General features: G+C 35.9%; 3 protein-coding genes and 1 long non-coding RNA gene across 8 annotated transcripts in view; 2 read left to right on the top strand and 2 right to left on the bottom strand.

The window, feature by feature from the left end:
- The window catches only part of LOC130509529 (SKP1-like protein 20), a 3,494-nt gene extending 1,116 nt beyond the window's left edge, over window positions 1–2,378 (bottom strand). For 2 of the 4 annotated variants that reach the window (XM_057005666.1, XM_057005669.1), the window contains exons 1-6: window positions 2,218–2,378; window positions 1,567–1,657; window positions 970–1,194; window positions 693–884; window positions 498–608; window positions 291–360 (exon numbers count right to left, since the gene is read on the bottom strand). In XM_057005666.1, coding sequence (XP_056861646.1) covers window positions 291–360; window positions 498–608; window positions 693–884; window positions 970–1,194; window positions 1,567–1,602 — 634 coding nt within the window. In that variant the 5' untranslated portion in view covers window positions 1,603–1,657; window positions 2,218–2,378. The remainder of the gene's footprint in view (window positions 1–290; window positions 361–497; window positions 609–692; window positions 885–969; window positions 1,195–1,566; window positions 1,658–2,217) is intronic. The other 2 variants (XM_057005667.1, XM_057005668.1) reach the window with 2 other exon arrangements.
- A 5,508-nt stretch (window positions 2,379–7,886) lies between these two features.
- On the top strand, window positions 7,887–9,681 carry LOC130508978 (aquaporin PIP1-2-like). 2 transcript variants are annotated; one of them, XM_057004481.1, is made up of 4 exons: window positions 7,887–8,321; window positions 8,818–9,113; window positions 9,193–9,337; window positions 9,432–9,681. In XM_057004481.1, the coding sequence occupies exons 1-4, from the start codon at window positions 7,994–7,996 to the stop codon at window positions 9,560–9,562; spliced, it is 900 nt and encodes a 299-aa protein (XP_056860461.1). In that variant the 5' UTR covers window positions 7,887–7,993; the 3' UTR covers window positions 9,563–9,681. The 2 variants fall into 2 exon arrangements, with proteins under 2 accessions (XP_056860461.1, XP_056860460.1); XM_057004480.1 differs by having other exon boundaries at window positions 7,896–8,321; window positions 9,193–9,333.
- Window positions 9,682–9,926: 245 nt separating this feature from the next.
- Window positions 9,927–11,303, bottom strand: LOC108850051 (uncharacterized). Its single transcript, XR_008943131.1, has 3 exons — window positions 10,515–11,303; window positions 10,345–10,428; window positions 9,927–10,266 (listed from the first exon to the last, which is right to left on the bottom strand). It is a non-coding gene; the product is annotated as an uncharacterized LOC108850051 (long non-coding RNA).
- A 1,693-nt stretch (window positions 11,304–12,996) lies between these two features.
- On the top strand, window positions 12,997–18,012 carry LOC108847080 (ATP-dependent helicase BRM; the record flags this gene model as incomplete). The annotated part of the gene is made up of 10 exons (XM_018620250.2): window positions 12,997–13,336; window positions 13,421–13,588; window positions 13,736–14,995; window positions 15,128–16,435; window positions 16,549–16,661; window positions 16,860–16,947; window positions 17,051–17,137; window positions 17,257–17,349; window positions 17,670–17,753; window positions 17,839–18,012. Coding segments are annotated over exons 2-10 (3,348 nt in total), but the record flags the coding sequence as incomplete, so codon positions are not given.
- Window positions 18,013–18,017: the final 5 nt, after the last annotated feature.

The raw sequence follows: 18,017 nt of genomic DNA, 5'->3' as shown, positions 1-18,017 counted from the left end.
GATCGATCATGTTTTATTCATCAAACAATCTATACATGTACTTCTTGCATATGCATGAAATTGGATAGATATGCAAGACGATGACTATTTTATCTCAAGCACTGAGCAAAAAAAAAAGTCAATCAACAAAAATATACATCACTGAATCAACACACAAAAATTCCAAACATAAACTACAATGGTGATGATACAGTGTTAAATAGATATCTAAGAGCGGACAACGAAGAAACAGAACAAAGCGAAAAGATTCTATGAAGTAAGAAAACCAGAGTAAGATCAAAGTAGAGTACCTCCGCCGTTTATAAACGATATCAAGTCATCCACAGAACGTTCGACCGCATGTTCTTCAACCTCAACATTCTAATACATGGAAAACGCCAACTTCATAAGCTAGTGAAATAGCTCAAAACTTAAAGGCCAAAGTACGCTCAAGTTCGTTCATAAAAGCTACAAATTGCGATGTCCTAAACAAGTAAAATAGAAACGGATAAACGGACCTTTAATCTCTCTCTTTCTTTCAGTTCCTTTCTTTTCTTTGCGTTCAATCTGTTCAGTAGTCGAATCCCTGGATCATCCATTGTGTTCTTCAGAGGCTCTAATTTCTCCTCCTGTATAGAAAACATTAAAGAGTGGTCAAAAAAGAAAAGCAGAAGGAGGAGTCACATCCTGCTAAGAGATGATCTATGACATACCTCAGTAAGGTCATCAGGCAAATTAAGTATCTCTCTAATCTCCTCAAGGGGTTTTCCTTCAATGGTTCGTGCAAGTGTGCGACAAGTAAGATCAACCAAAGGCTTCAGCTGCAAACTGTCAGCGGCAGAGGCCAACTCACGTAGCATCTTCGAGTCCATCCGGATGAATTTTTGATCATAACTTTTTCGTTCCTAAAGAGCAGATAAATACATGTATTGAAAGTGAGGCCACAGATGGAGTATGGGACATGGAGATACTTGGAACTGACATACAAACCTTGTTTGAACGTCCAGGCACTTTATGAAATCTGCAGTAATCAAGAATCAAGCTGAATACAGCTTGATTTACTTGCTGTGGAAGAGATATCGCATGATTCTTAGAAGTTCCCACACCCTTGTATACTACCTCTTGACATATCATGGGAAAGAACATGGCAATCTCTTGTTCCACTCGCTGAATTGAACCATCAGCAGTTTTAAGCCAGATGTAGGACTGCATCATCTGAATCCATGACAGAGCAAAAAAAAAAAAGTAGTTTATTTTTTGGAGCAATGTGCAAACTCATTCTCGTATAAATCCACACGATTAAAAGGAAATATTAACAACTGAATCGCGTCAATTCAAAGTGTAAAAAAATCCATCTATCAAGAGGTCCTTGGGACCGAACTCGTTTGTCAAGAACTAAACTTACTCACAATATCTAACAACCCTCAGAATCATCACAGCCTTAAAACAATATTAGCTAAAGCATACGGATTATTGGTTCTTTTCAATTAGAGGTGAAGGTTGACATCCATCCATGTGATTCTGTGAAGCAGTGCTTAAGTAAAACTGTCTATGAACAGAATAAAATAGAAAGAAAGAAATATTCACCTCTCGTTTCATGATGGCCAAATCACTTTCTGACATTATTGATAATGGATTTGGTGAGCAAACCACTGTACTGCTTGCTGCTATTAGGCTCCTTAAAAGAAAGTTATAGTTGAACATTCAGCTCCAAGAAATAAGGAGACACTCTACTATACAACAACACCTCTGTTTACTTCAAAAAACTTGAGGATAAAAACACAAAGTAGATGACGATCGATCTTAAGCTCAATATCCATCCACCAAACAAGTAAAAGAAGGCACAACATAGAGAGATTAACAAAAAGGGTGTTCATAGCAGAATCGTCTGTCTTGCATCTTGATTGGTTTCGTAATCTCTCAAAAGGAATCAACTAACTGTTTGGCAAAGAATCATCTATCTCCCTTCAATGCTAAAAAAGGAATTTCTCTAAAACAGGAAAGAACACATCCAACTAAATCAAGAAACCAACATTTATAAACGCTAATCAAAGAAAATGGAACGAAGGAGGCATGTATATATGCTTGATTCAAGCTGAAACAGCCGTAACACGATTGGAGATGCAGAGTATACCAATACACACAATCAATCAAACACGTAGAGTATAGAGACGCTATCCATCAGAGATGAGCTCACTAGAACACCAACCAAGAAGAGTCATCGATTGCGCGTCGTACCTTAATAGGAGAGACTAAACTAATGGCGGTGGCGAGATCTCAATCTGACGGTGGGCAGCGAGGGACGGCGAGAGGCTAGTTCGTCGTGTTATCGGAATGAAAGCAATGGTTGGTTGGTTAGTCCGCTTCGACTCATTTGTGAGTGGCTCGAGATGTTGTTAGTTCCTCGCTGTACTTTCTTTTTATATATTTTTCTCGCAAAATTTTATTTATTTATTGTGAAAAAATGATTTTCTCTTTCACTGTTGTACATTTTACCACAAAAAAAATACTCCAGATCGATCTAGAGTGGGTTTGTGGACTAAAATTTCAGCCCATTTATAATTGTAGCCTAATATGGCCCATAATTTAAGGGGTCGATTTACATATTATTTGGAATCTCTAGAGTGTGATAATTTGTGGACTAACGCTGTTATGTGGAAAACAAAAAAAAACCTTTAAATGAGAGGTGGTGGTAGTGACTCGTAGGGACAGTAACGGAACGGGAATAGTAGGAGTAGGCGTGACATAATTAATTGCACCTTTGAGGAAGAAACCAAACTCAAATGAAATAAAATAGAGAAGAATGATTAATATTGGTCTGACTGTGACAAGTTTTTGGGATGGCTTGGTCGGTTTTGTATACATTAGTTCGGGCCACGTGTCCTTTTATCCATGGAATGGACGGCCAATGGACTTGAGAATATTCTCATACCAAAGTCCAAACAAATTACAATTTACAACCTTCTCGATTTTACATTTCTCAAAAAAAAAAAAAAAAAATCTTCTCGATTTATTTATTCGTCGACGTTAGAAGCCATGGCTTCATCGAAGTAGCAAATAATAACTTTAACAATTGCGAAAGTAATTTCCATAGGAATAACAATAGTAGATAATAATTTAAAATGTTGAATAATATATAAGATCGATCAATATTATTTTTCTTCATTTTTCCGATACATGGAAAACATAATGCTGTGGAATGGGTTGAATATGTATTAGGAATTCTTCAGAATCTGCGTGGATGGCAAAAAGTAGCAAAACCAATATTATAGTATAAGCTTTTCTACTGTATTATGGTGTACACCTCATGCATGATTTTCTATAAAAAGGAGTTATAGTATAAGCTTTTGTATGGTATGATCTCTTCACGTCGAGTAACTTTCATAACCAAAAATAAAATAATAAACTTTCATTACCAAGCATGCCAATTGTTCGTCAACAGAGGGGATTTAGAAAATTTGGTATATGGCTATAAATGTGTATAGTGTCCATATATAAGCTTGGTTGGTTAATGGAGATTGGGTGATAAAAGAAGCCGGATTTTGGTATCTACGAGTAGGAGTGGGCAAAATATCCGTAAATTTTGATTCGATCCGTTATTCGTTCCGATTCGATCCGAAAAATCCGAATATCCGTAACTTAACGAATCGAAGCAAATACTAAAATCCAATATCCGTCAAAGACGAAGCAAATCACAAATACTAATATTTTTAGAAACGGATATCCGATCCGATCCGTTATATACATATATATGTATACATGTTTATAAAATTATATAATATACATACTTTTATATCTTTATATAAGTTTTATAATGTTTTTATTTACTAAATTAATTATTTAGTTATTAAAAGTTTTGAAAGTATGTAATTTTTTATAAAAAAAATAATGAAATATTATTATTTTATTTCAGATTTTCTTCTTTTTCTTTTATTTTTCTTTATTTTTTTAATTTTTTATTATTTTTTACGGATCGAATCGGATATCCGGAAAAAATTCGGATATTCGCGGATATCCGATGTTCCGGATATCCGAAAAGTTACGGATCGGATCGAATCGAAAAATCGAATATTTGTAAGACACGGATCGGATCACGGATATCCTTAAAATTCCGGATATCCGTTCCGTGCCCACCCCTATCTACGAGTAGAAGAAAACAGTATGTGTGTAGGACGTAGTGTCACACCCAAAAAGATACCAAGAGGCAAGAGGCAACCATGATTGTTTATTTTTCTTCTGGCTTAAAAGTTGTCTTTCCTTTTTGGCATATAGTGGATAGCAGCCGAATATTACTTTTTTTTTTGGTTCACTTCAGCCGAATATTACACAACCCCAATCTTCTTCGTTCATTCCACTCGTGTCATGCCATTTACACATTCATGGTTGGTGGTATGCATGCACATGTATATATAGTTTTTGGCAACTGATTGTGTTTTTTTACCCGTAGAAATTGATCTATGGATGAATTACAAAATTCAGTAAATTTATGCAGGTCTCATCGTGCATGGTTATTAACATCACTCCCAACTTTGATTATATTGCACGATTGGTATTTTTATGAGAAGTGTTAAAAGATTTTACACCCAAAAATAAGAAAAGAAATGTCATAGATTAAACTCAACAAAACGATGTTATAGATTTTTGTTAGATGAGGTGTCACTATGCATGTTAGGTGCGGTGAGCCCATCCTAATCTGACAAAAGTCCAAAGAAACCGCCGGTTTACCTCAACCACAACTTTTTCATCCTTTCAGTTTAAATATTCGATTAGAATTTTCAGTATTTTGTTTGTCATATTTTCTTGTCGACCCTTTTTGTCATTATCAACACTCATAAAAAAAACAAATACAATTCAAAAATAACTGTCCACATATCTATATATATAAAAGAGAGTTGAATCTCTCCTGCTGACACATCAACGTCCACGTCAGAAATTAGAAGTCTCACGAGTTGACACATCAGATACGCACCGTATCACTTAAACTTTGTTCTCTCGAAATGGGCTTCGCAGTGGGCTTCGTCCAGCGCAAATGAAATGCTCTTCGGCACTAGGCCCATCGACACTGTTCTACGGAATCCTTAAACAGATGTTTTCCTTCGTGTTCTTCGTCTGTTTTCATTTGGCACTGAGACTTTCTAGATTCTGTAACGGTGTTTGTGGTTTAATCTTAAATCGTCTTTATTCTCCATCCCACTACGAATCAACCTATTGCGCTCTTCGTCTGCTAGATCTTTATATATATAAACCTTCGATGCATCGTTTCCGGCAAAATCTATAATCTTTCGGAGATCGCGATCTCTTCATCTCTCTGAAAAAGGCAGCGTCTTGTGGGATTAGCAAGCTATTCGTCGGCGAGCAGGTAAGGCCAGCGACCATTGGCATTACCCGGAGCAACCACAACTTCAAGCTTTCTGACTATACAATGTCCATATGCTTATGGGTATTCTCAAACCTTTGATATATTATCAAATATATAAGATACTCCAATTTTTCTTTTTCTTTTCCAGCTTTAAAATGCTCCAAATTTTGTGAGGTTCATAATCCGTTCGTGGAATATAATTATTTATTTTATGGTTATAGTTTAACTTGCAAATGTATGATTATAAATACAAACAAAAGTAATTTAAAAATATATATTATATTTTAACTATGTTTTCACAAATGAAATTTCTATAAGTTCTATATGTATTAATGCTTTTAAAAATATTAATAAACTTTAATATAAATATAAATCACTGTTATAGAATAACTTACAAAATCCAATCAAATGACATAGAAGATTAATCTTATTTCTTCTAAGAATAGGAATAGATGAAGTAGAATAAAAAAATTTATATGATGTATAAATATTTATAATTACACATTGTGAATGATATAGATGATATAAAAGGGAAAAACATTGACAATACAAGTTAGATCAAATATAAATAAACAAATAAAACATATTTGGATATTCTCATTTCTAAAATAAAACTATACTGTATAGGAAAATTGGTCAATTGTAATAAAATTATGTTTTCATCAAACTAAAAACCCACAACAAAAAATATAAATAATAATATAATAGTATGGTCTCACAACATATACATCAAATAAAAATTAGAACACATCACATTAAAATAAGTATATATTAAATGTTAAACAAAATAAAAATAGACATTTTAAACTAAATATTTATAGTATACATATATAGATATAATTATGTTTAAATATTTAAAAAATATATAACTGGTCCGGATCCAGATATACATGCCTAAAATTTCAGTATCCAGATCTTAATGTTTTTAGTTTGTATATTAGCCATTGAAATTATTTTATAGTTCACATCCCGCCCGTAGGGCGGGCCGACCCTAGTCTTAATATAATCAAAAGTCATTTGATTAGAGAACACACAAAACAGCTGGAAAAGCGCCATTTGAATCTGTGGGCACAAATTATAATCTATCTTATTAAAACAGAAACATTATAACTTCTTCTAGGTAGATTTTTAAGTTGGACATCACATTATTATTCTTAATCTAACCTTTCATTTAAATATTTCCTTAAAGAGTTAGATATCAACCATCTATTAATTAACTCCACAATAAGATCTATGTCTTACATTATATACATCTATTAAACAAAATATCTATTATTTTCGTTAGAGTATACTCACATTATCATATTTATATTATATCATAGTACAAATATAACAATCCCTCTCTTTTATTATAGTCAAATGAATACAATAAACCTCTCTTTTATTATAGTCAAATGAATACGATAAATGTCTCCAATATTTACACGAGTCTGAATTATTAAAAATAAAAATATAAATAGATAGAAATAAAAATAAATATTACACATGTTATTAAAAATATAAATATTATTACACGAGTAGGTTGACAAAATATTACAAAAATTACACGAATCTTTAGCCAGTCATTATACAACTAAACCAATTGATTCAATTAACCAAATAACTCTCAACCTACAATATCGGATTTAAAAAACAATTATTTGGCATCAAATACTGATGAATCTTTAAATTTTTAATAGCTTGATACATAACTTTTAAAACTCAATACTAAAGATATCAGAATATATTTTTTTGATTCTCAAATAATTGAGGTTTACTTTGAATATACATTGAATAGAATATACTAATGTATATTCTTATTTCAAAAACATCAATTTATACTTTTAAAAAAAATCGATTATTGAAAAACCTCTTCACCAAGTTGAGTCTACTATACCTAAAATCTCGGTTACAATCAAATATTCACAATCAAATTGCCAGATTTGAAAATCATGAATATGGAAAACCCTCTTCTCCAAGTTTATTCTACTATACCTAAAATTTCGGTGTCAATAGATTTTGTATTTATTATATCTAACTTAATAGGTTAGAAAATATTCAATTCCTCCCACTTAAAATGTGTGTACAAGTACTTGCCTTCGTATTTATCATTGGACATTCGCAAAACATTCAGAAAAAACTCCCAAAAAGCACAATGTCAAAACCAAATCGTATTGTTTGATATTATATTAGTGTTTTCACCATACAATTATATCTCTAATACACCAATGAAAAACTATTAATAGAAAAAACAGTTTTAACATTTTTCTTAAACAATGATAAAACTCGAAATTATATAAAACCATATTATGTGAAAAAGACAAACTTCAAATTATATTAACTATTATAGAATATATGTTATGTGTTAAAAAATAAAAAATAATCCGCGCGGTCGCGCGGGTCATGATCTAGTTATCATTAATCAATAATTAGTATTATCAGCAGCAAAGATGATAACGTTTATTATGTAACGAAATTAAACTATACTATATTTGTCTTGCCAAGCAATGAACAAAGTAATTATAATCGTGTGTTAATTAATTTTATTTCCATTTGTTTGCATTATCTTCCAGCTTCGTCACACTATTAAAACCACCACTCTCCCCTTCTCTGCAACTCATTATCACACACTAATCTAGAGAGAGAAGAAGAAGAAGAAGAAGAAAACTTAAAGAGATGGAAGGCAAGGAAGAAGATGTTAGAGTCGGAGCTAACAAATTCCCCGAGAGACAACCCATCGGAACATCTGCTCAGAGCGACAAGGACTACAAAGAGCCGCCCCCTGCGCCGTTGATCGAGCCCGGCGAGCTCGCTTCGTGGTCCTTCTGGAGAGCCGGGATCGCCGAGTTCATCGCCACGTTTCTCTTCCTTTACATCACCGTGTTGACCGTCATGGGTGTGAAGAGGTCACCGAGCATGTGTGCTTCAGTCGGAATCCAAGGCATCGCTTGGGCTTTCGGTGGTATGATCTTCGCTCTCGTCTACTGCACCGCTGGTATCTCCGGTAAGTGACTCACCACCACGCTCCAGTTTCTCCGATCTAAAAAATTAATAGTTTCTTCCTTATCTACTAGATACATGGTAGATCACTAGATCTTGTGTTGTGTTATATTAAACTAAGGAGTATAAGTTTAGAACTTTCTATCTGTAGATGTTGTAATAACGCTTTGTGTGTTGTGTTTTAATGTAAACTAAAGAGAAGTAAAGTTTGGAACTTTCTATTTACATAAGTATGTTGTAATTACGATTAATTGTGTGTGTTATAATGAAACTAAGAAGCTAAAAGCTTATAACTTTCTATTTGCAGATGTTGTAATAACGATTTGTGTTGTGTTATGATGAAACTAAGAAGCAGTAAACGCTTAGAAACTTTCGATTTGAGATGTGGTAATAATGCTTTGTGTGTTGTGTTTTATGTAGCTAAGGAGCAGTAAAAGTTTTGAACTTTCGATTTGTAGGTTTTGTAATAACGGTTTGTGTTTGTGTTATGACCCTCTCAGGTGGACACATCAACCCAGCTGTCACGTTCGGTCTGTTCTTGGCCAGGAAGCTTTCGCTCACACGAGCTGTGTACTACATAGTGATGCAGTGCTTAGGAGCCATCTGTGGAGCCGGTGTGGTCAAGGGTTTCCAACCGAAGCAGTACCAAGCTCTAGGAGGTGGAGCCAACACCGTAGCTCCTGGCTACACCAAAGGAAGTGGTCTTGGTGCTGAGATTATTGGAACCTTTGTGCTAGTTTACACAGTCTTCTCCGCTACTGACGCCAAGAGGAACGCTCGTGACTCTCATGTTCCTGTAAGTTGTACAGAGCTTTTGTGGTGTTATGTTGCTAATAGGATAAGAATGCTTAATTGGGTTTTTGGAAAATGGACAGATTCTTGCACCTCTCCCAATCGGATTCGCTGTGTTCTTGGTCCACTTAGCAACCATCCCAATCACTGGAACTGGAATCAACCCAGCAAGAAGTCTTGGAGCTGCCATCATCTTCAACAAGGACAACGCTTGGGACGACCATGTGAGTTTTCCACTACTCACCATAAAAGTTACAATCACAACTCGGTTTGGCATAAACTGATTACTAAACCTTTGTTTCATTCTTTTCTTTTTTTCTAGTGGGTGTTTTGGGTTGGACCATTCATCGGTGCTGCACTTGCTGCTCTTTACCACGTGATAGTCATCAGAGCCATCCCATTCAAGTCCAGAAGCTGATTGAGTTACTCTTAAAACAACATGTCCTCTTTTAGTTTGCTTTCTTTTGTGAATGTACTACTACTCCTACTAGTGTGAAACATTGTGTGTATGTGTTGTTCCTCTTCTTTGCCTGATGCAAGACTCTTTATCTAAAACAAAGACATTCCCTAGAGATCCTTTTAATATTCTGTCGCTGAAGAATGTCATCAAAGAGCCTGAATTAGACAAATGGAATTATACCCATCTCGCTTCTTCTCTCTCCCATATCATCATCTCATCTGGTTTCATTATTTCGACGAATCATATCTTTGAAAGGGGATCTGGGCCTACAACAGAGAGCAAACAGAAAGCAGAGGCAGCAAGCATTCCCAGGATTCAGGTTACTGAACTTTCCAAACATCTAGCAATAGGCTTAAATGATAGTGAGCATACTTTCTATTGTATTGTACGAAACCACCAACAAGACAGAGAAATTGTAGCTAAGATTCAGCTAATGAGCTGAGCTTTCAGTCTCTCTAATGCAGAAACTTGGTTACCAAATTTTAAAAGCTTCAAAAGTGTATACGAGACCTATAAGTCATCCTTAGTAACAAACATTATTCTTGCTATTACCATTACCATCTTCATCGTCCTTGCTTTGCTTTGCTTGAAGTATATCAACGACATCATCAAGAGGAGGATCTCCAGGTCTTCGAAACTCTTGTTTCCCTATCCTAACCTCATAAGCCTCTTATTGTCTCAGCACAAACTCCCTTACCTAAATACAAAATCACTTGTAGTTGTCAAGATCTCTCTGACTAATCCAGATAAATAAAATTCACACCTCTTTAATTACCTCAATAACTTCCTTCCCGTTCTGCTGCATATTGAACATCACCGTGCTCCGATCCACAGCCATGAAACCTCACTCCTAATCCACCTGTTCTCAGAACTTTCGTCCATCTCATAGCAATTTAAAAAAAAAAGAAACTCACGATTTTTTAATGTATTCTTCGTTATGTCTACCTTAGTACGGTGAACGCCTAACCGGAGCTTGACGAATCCGACGACCGGTGCGAAAGTCCGTTTCGCCATCTCCTCTTGGATCTGATCGAATCCCATGTTTGAGAAATCCGGAGGCGGATCGAACTCCGGCGTCGCTGCTTTACTCCCCCCACTGTTTCCATGATTCGTCTTCTTCGCTGTCGTCCAGATCGTCGGTGATCTCGATCCGTCGCTTCCCTGCTTCGACGGATCCGTAAGAGATCAGAAAGAAACACGAGGCAGAAGAGTAGAGTTACAAAAGAGGAGCGCATCATCTTCTCGACGAGCCGGAGGAGCAAGCGTTGACGGCAACGAAGGGTGTTTCAGTTAAGTAACGATATTAACCGAAATTAAAACAGCTCGCCGTTTCGTTATTTTTTTATAAAGCACCGGCTGCCGAGCAGTGTGCATACATACGACAAGCATGGAAGTATCGTAAAAACAAAACGGCATGTCGTCTCGTTTATTCTTTCACTTTTTTTTTGAGAAAGTCGCATAAAAAACCCTAAAAGTGTTACTTACTAGCACTTTAAACCTTCAAGTTTTTTCACTAACACTTTTAACCTTCAAAGTGACATTTGTATCATAAAAAACCACCAAATCAAAAAATTGACCGGTTCAGCAGGTAATTTTCAAAAATAATTATTTAATTAATAAAATAAACAAAATAAATAAATAAAAATCCAAAAATAAATAAAAATCTAAGATTTAATAAAATTTACAAAAACAAAAAAAAGAAATAAAAAAAATAAATTAAAATTTTAGAAAATTAAATAAATATATTAAAAATTAAACTATTTTCTAAAATATTAATAAAAATAACTCAAAATTAATAATAAATAAGATTAAGTTTAAATAGAGAAGAACTAAATAAAAAGTTCACAGTTTTTTTTTTAAAATAGAAAATATAAAACTCAAAATTCAAAATTCACAAGTGACGATGATGGTTTCTCACATAACCATTAACAATGACGATAATTGTCATATCTCCAATGATAGTTTCCAACATCATCTTAAAAATGACAAAAAAAACTTTTTCAAACTTTTGAATTTTATTTTTTTTGAAATATATGATTTTTTTTTATTTTCTGTTTTAGTTTGATCTCATTTATTTTTGAATTTTAATTTTCTAAATAATAATTAATTTCGGATTTTTTTCTAACTTTTTGATTCTTATGTAATTATATATTAATTAATAAAAATCAGAAAATTAGAAAAAATCAGAAATTAATTAAAATTTAGAAAATTAAAATTCAAAACTAAATGAGATCAAATTAAAAAACAGAAAAATAAAAATTCATATATTTCAAAAAAAATGAAAATTCAAAAGTTTGAAGGGGAATTTTCAAAAATACCACTTTCAATGTACCATTATTCATCTTTACCACCACTAAAGACATATTTTCAAAAATACCTTATTTATTAAAATGGTATAGACTTTAATATCTTTATTTTTATATGCTTTTCAAAATTCTAATCTCAAATTTTAAATCCTAAACCTCCAATTCTAAACTCTAAACCCAAAATTTTCAACTCTAAACCCTAAACCCTAAACTATATATCCTAAATTCAATATCCTGAACTTTAAACTCTAAAGTCTAAACTATAAACCCTGAATCCTCAACTCTAAACCCTAAATCTTAAACCCTAAACCCTAAACTATATACCTTAAACCGTAAAACATCAAATCTAAACCCTAAATCCTAAACCTTCAAATCTAAACTCTTCATTAAAAGTAGTGGTAAAAGTGGTTAGTGTAAACATAAAAAGTGGTACTATGAAAATTTTATTTTTGGCAATTTCTCAAGTTTGAAAAAGATTTTTTTTTGTCATGTTGGAAACTATTGTTGGAGATATGGCAATTATCATCATTGTTAATGGTTATGTGAGAAACCATCATCGTCACTAGTGATTTTGAATTTTATATTTTCCATTTTTTAAAAAAAAATTGTGAACTTTTTATTTAGTTCTTCTCTATTTAAATTTAATCTTATTTATTATTAACCTTTTAGTTATTTTTATTAATATTTTTAGAAAATAATTTAATTTTTAATGTATTTATTTAATTTTCTAAAATTTTAATTTATTTTTTTGATTTTTTTTTTCATTTTTGTAAATTATATTAGAATTTTTCGATTTTTATTTATGATTTGGATTTTTATTTATTTATTTTGTTTATTTTATTAATTAAATAATTATTTTTAAAAAATTACTTGCTGAACCGGTCAATTTTTTGATTTGAAGGTTTTTTATGATACAAATGTCAAAGTGTTAGTGAAAAAGTTTCAAAGTTTAAAGTGTTAGTAAGTGACACTTTGAGAGTTTTTTTATGCGATTTCCTTTTTTTTTTTTGTGGTCTCCGGACGCAATTTTACACGCAGTTTCCGTGTTCCAACAGTCTCGAGAGCGTTGGGCCCCACCAAGACAAATTAAAAATAAAATAAAAAACATAAAAAATCAGATTAATAATACCTCTGAGGAAAAAAGGAAAAGGGAAGTAAATCAGCAGCTAGGGTTTGACTGGGAGACATTTCTGATCGCGTGAATTTCTGTTAGAGGAATCAATCGGATCATCGATTCCGTGGATTTCGTTTATCGAAAAGCCCCCTTCCTCCCAAAGGATCTGGTTTTATATCCCCCGCGACTTTCGTTTCTCTCTCCCCGAAAAATTCGATGCAAATCTAAAGAGAGAGAGAGAGAGAGAGAGTGACAACCACTGAGTGTGCCTTTTCGAACGTTGTTGCTATTTGAAGGTCTTTCGTTAGCGTGTTGCTTCTCCTTCGACTTTTTTTTTTGTTTGCTCGGTAGGGTTTTTGGACATTTTTTTTTTTGTCTTTTCTTCTTTTTTATTCTCTCTTATTGTGATTTTGAATTGTTTTTGAGTGTAGTGACTGTCAGATTCTTTGGAGAATTGTATGCAATCTGGAGGCAGTGGTGGTGGAGGGCCCTCCCGGAATCCGGGTATGGGTCCCGGTGGTCGGACCAACTCCACGTCATCCGCTGCTTCTCCTTCTTCATCTTCTTCTTCTGTGCAACAGCAGCTTGCGTCTAGGCAGGTAAATTGATTCTCAAATCAAAATTGAAGCTGCGGAGTTATATTTAATTATGGTCTCTAGTATTTGCTAGTGTTTACCTGTATCCACTTGAGCTACTTGTGTTGTTTTACGTGCAACCAATAACTTGTTTTCCTTTTTATATGGCAGCAACAGCAACAGCAACAGCTGAGGAACAACACAGAGGGAAATGATGGCATGTTTGCGTATCATGCTGGTGGGGGACAGGGAATGATGGGAGGTGGCAGCTTTGGTTCTTCGTCTGGCTTTATGCAGCAGCCTCAGAAACCTAGGATGTTCTTTGAGTCTCCTCAACAACAACATAATTCTTCCCAAGAGGGCCAACAGAGTTTTAATCCAATGCAGCAAGCGTACATTCAGTTTGCTTTACAAGCACAGCAACAGAAAGCACAGCAGCAAGCTAGAATGGGAATGATGGGTCCATCAACTGTGGGTAAGAAGGATCAAGATGCACGGATGGGTGTGTTGAATATGCAAGATATGATGATGATGCCCACCATGCAGGCATCTCATCAGGCCCAGGCTTCTTCGTCTAAGCCACCGGGTGAACAGTTTGCTCACGGTGAAAGGAAGATGGAATCAGGTCCTCAGCAAAGGAACGAAACGAAACCTCATCCTCAGCAGGTTGGAACGGGACAGCTAATGCCTGGAAATATCAATAGGCAAATGCAGGCACCACAGGCGATGCAGGGTGTCAATAACATGGGAACCAACCAACTTGCATTCTCCCAGCAGTGGCAGGCGATGCAGGCATGGGCGCGTGAGCGTAATATTGATCTCTCTCATCCTGCCAACGCCAGCCAAATGGCGCACATCCTTCAGTCAAGAATGTCTGCCCAACAGAAAGCTATTGAAGGCAATGTGGCTTCACAGTCACCGTCTCTTCCAGTCTCTAGCCAGCCCGTTTCATCTTCAGCGGTTCCAGGCGAGAATTCACCTCGTGCCAACTCTGCTAGTGATATCTCTGGGCAGTCAGGACCAGCGAAGGCCAGACATGCAAACTCATTTGCTTCGACTTCCAGTCCCAGAACGGTGAATCCTGCTGCGAGTCCCTTCTCCCAAGGGAGAGATAATCCAATGTATCCTAGACATTTAGTTCAGTCTACAAATGGGATGCACTCAGGAAATTCCCTGCAGACGTCTGCAAATGAGGCGCATGTTCTGGATCAGAAAAAAAGTTTAGGTTCTTCTGAACATTTGCAGATGCAACAGCCTAGGCAGCCGAATGCACCGACTCCAAATCTAGCAGCTCCATCTGATACTGCCCCACTCAGTAACTCTTCCCGTCAGAGCGGACAGGGGACCCAACAAGCACAGAAGCGATCAGGATTTACTAAACAACAACTCCATGTTCTCAAAGCCCAGATACTGGCATTTAGGCGTTTGAAGGTTTCCAGCTGTCCTTTTACTCATTTATTATTATTTTTATTTATGTATATATTGCTGGGGATTAATCACCTCATATAACCTTTCTGCAATTTACGCTGATTGATTGTTTTCTTTTTGATTTTTACTTCACAGAAAGGAGAAGGTTCTTTGCCTCAGGAGCTTCTTCAAGCTATTGCCCCACCACCGCTTGAACTGCAGACGCAGAGGCAAATTTCTCCTGTGAGGTTACAAGTTCAGGATAGATCTTCAGACAAAACTGTAGAAGACCAAGCAAGGTCGCTGGAGTCTGGCAGAGAGTCTCAGGCTGCTGCTTCTTCAAATGGACAGATTTTTTCTAAAGAGGAAGAGAATGTTAGAGATACAGAAGTACCTTTGGCGAAGAGCCACAGCCAATTATTTCAAAACCGAGGAAAAGAAGCTGCTTCTACTGATGCGGTTACGAAAGTGGAGCAACAAACTGATGTATTTCCTGTTAAGTCAGACCAAGGAGCAGAGGCTAGTACTCAAAAGACTCCTAGAAGTGATTCTAATGCTGATAAGGGAAAAGCTGTTGCATCTGACGGAGACCAATCTAATGTTCCGTCAGAAGAAAACACTCCCCAGCAGCCCAAGGATACAGCCTCTGCCAGGAAATATCATGGACCGTTGTTTGATTTTCCCTTTTTCACTCGGAAACATGACTCTTATGGGTCTGCAACAGCCAATGCTAATAACAATCTCACATTAGCATATGATATTAAAGATCTGATTAGTGAAGAAGGTGCGGAGTTTTTTAATAAAAAAAGAACAGACAGTTTGAAGAAGATAAATGGTCTACTAGCAAAAAATTTGGAAAGGAAAAGGATTAGGCCTGATCTTGTTTTGCGGCTTCAAATTGAAGAGAAAAAGCTTAGGCTAAGGGATCTTCAGGCTCGTGTTAGAGATGAAGTGGATCGACAACAACAGGAGATAATGTCCATGCCTGATAGGCCATACCGTAAATTTGTGAGGTTGTGTGAGCGCCAACGCCTTGAAATGAATAGACAAGTACTGGCCAGCCAGAAAGCTGTTAGAGAGAAGCAGCTGAAAACCATTTTTCAGTGGCGTAAGAAACTCCTTGAGGCTCACTGGGCTATACGTGATGCACGCACTGCTCGTAACAGGGGAGTGGCCAAATACCATGAAAAGATGTTGAGAGAGTTCTCGAAGAGAAAAGATGATGGCCGGAACAAAAGGATGGAGGCCTTGAAAAACAATGATGTAGAAAGGTACAGGGAGATGTTGCTGGAACAGCAAACAAATATACCTGGTGATGCTGCTGAAAGATATGCTGTTCTCTCTTCATTTTTGACCCAAACCGAAGATTATCTCCATAAACTTGGAGGTAAGATTACTGCCACCAAGAATCAACAGGAAGTGGAGGAGGCAGCGAATGCTGCAGCAATTGCAGCGAGGTTGCAGGTATGTAACTCTTGAAATTCAGCTTAAATTTTGACTCTGCATGCCTTAATATAGAACTCTTCCTTTTAAAGTTATAGTGGATGGTAGCTTATCTGTTTGCGTTCTTGATGCAGGGCCTGTCAGAAGAAGAGGTCAGGGCAGCAGCTGCTTGTGCTCGGGAAGAAGTTGTGATCAGAAATAGATTTACGGAAATGAATGCGCCAAAAGATAATTCATCTGTCAACAAGTAAGTCCTTACTCACGCCAAAAATACTTAGACGGCGAAATAGCAAAATAGCAAAATACTAGTTCTTACTCATAATTTATCAGCCAATACAAATGTAAAATGCCGACACTCAGACTTTACACAACGTACAATTAGCAATTGTCTCCTGGATGCTGTCTTTAGAGTGTTCTTTACCCGTTTTGTTATGTCTTACGCTAGGTATTATACTCTGGCTCATGCTGTAAACGAAGTGGTTGTGAGACAACCCTCAATGCTTCAAGCTGGAACTTTACGTGATTACCAGCTGGTATCTCCTTAGTTCAGGCTCTATTTGCTGTGGATTTCTTTTTTTTCTTTCTATTGTGCCACATGTTACTGGTTTATAAGGCATTCCGCATGGTGTCATTCAGGTTGGATTGCAATGGATGCTCTCGTTGTATAATAACAAATTAAATGGGATCTTGGCTGATGAGATGGGTCTTGGAAAAACTGTGCAGGTCAAATCTGCTCTCAGATTTCAGGAATTCCTGGATTTATTTTACTTTTGCCTTTGGCGAGCAATGCATTATATTTTGTCGGCATGATATGCTGATTGTTTTCAGTCTTCACCGTGCAGGTAATGGCACTGATTGCTTACCTTATGGAGTTTAAGGGGAATTATGGACCACATCTCATCATCGTTCCCAATGCTGTTCTAGTGAACTGGAAGGTTTGTGTTTTCTATAAGACCTCGGCTATAATTTTTCACAGAAACCATGCATCAGCTTATAACCAGTTGTTTATTCGAGACGAGACCCAAAGTCTCTAACTCATAATTACTTAACTGACTTCCCAATAACCCACAAATCTTTTTTTTTCTTTTTTCCTTTAACTTCTACTCTAGAGAGCTAGCTGTTAGTTGTGGTGACATGGCCATCTCCGGCTGGTCAGCTCTTCTGTGTTCCTTTGAATACGTATCATCATTTGCTATCTTTCCTAGACTTCTGTCTGATAATTTTGTACACGGTTAACGGTTTTCTTCTTTTGCAGAGTGAACTCCATACTTGGCTGCCATCTGTTTCATGCATATATTATGTTGGTACAAAGGATCAACGTTCAAAATTGTTCGCTCAGGTATATTTTCTTTAAAAAGCAGTGTTCACTCCAGATTTTGTTTTGAAACTGTTGATTGACACATACCCTGGTCTCATAAACACAGGAGGTTTGCGCCATGAAGTTCAATGTCCTCGTTACAACTTATGAGTTCATTATGTATGATCGATCAAAACTCTCAAAAGTTGATTGGAAGTATATTATAATTGATGAGGCACAACGGATGAAGGACAGAGAGTCTGTTTTGGCCCGAGATCTTGACCGGTACCGTTGCCAACGAAGATT

This window comes from Raphanus sativus, chromosome 3, assembly GCF_000801105.2.
Source record: "Raphanus sativus cultivar WK10039 chromosome 3, ASM80110v3, whole genome shotgun sequence".
NCBI classification, from domain to species: Eukaryota; Viridiplantae; Streptophyta; class Magnoliopsida; order Brassicales; family Brassicaceae; genus Raphanus; species Raphanus sativus.
The sequence above is the reverse complement of the archived record's forward strand: the minus strand, read 5'-3'. Positions and strand labels throughout refer to the sequence as shown.

Bases quoted from the DNA above. Each gene is read 5' to 3' on its own strand.
- LOC130508978 (XM_057004481.1), top strand. From the start codon at position 7,994: ATGGAAGGCAAGGAAGAAGATGTTAGAGTCGGAGCTAACAAATTCCCC. The intron at 8,322-8,817 runs GTAAGTGACTCA...TGACCCTCTCAG, and splicing joins CTGCACCGCTGGTATCTCCG to GTGGACACATCAACCCAGCT. The intron at 9,114-9,192 runs GTAAGTTGTACA...GAAAATGGACAG, and splicing joins CTCGTGACTCTCATGTTCCT to ATTCTTGCACCTCTCCCAAT.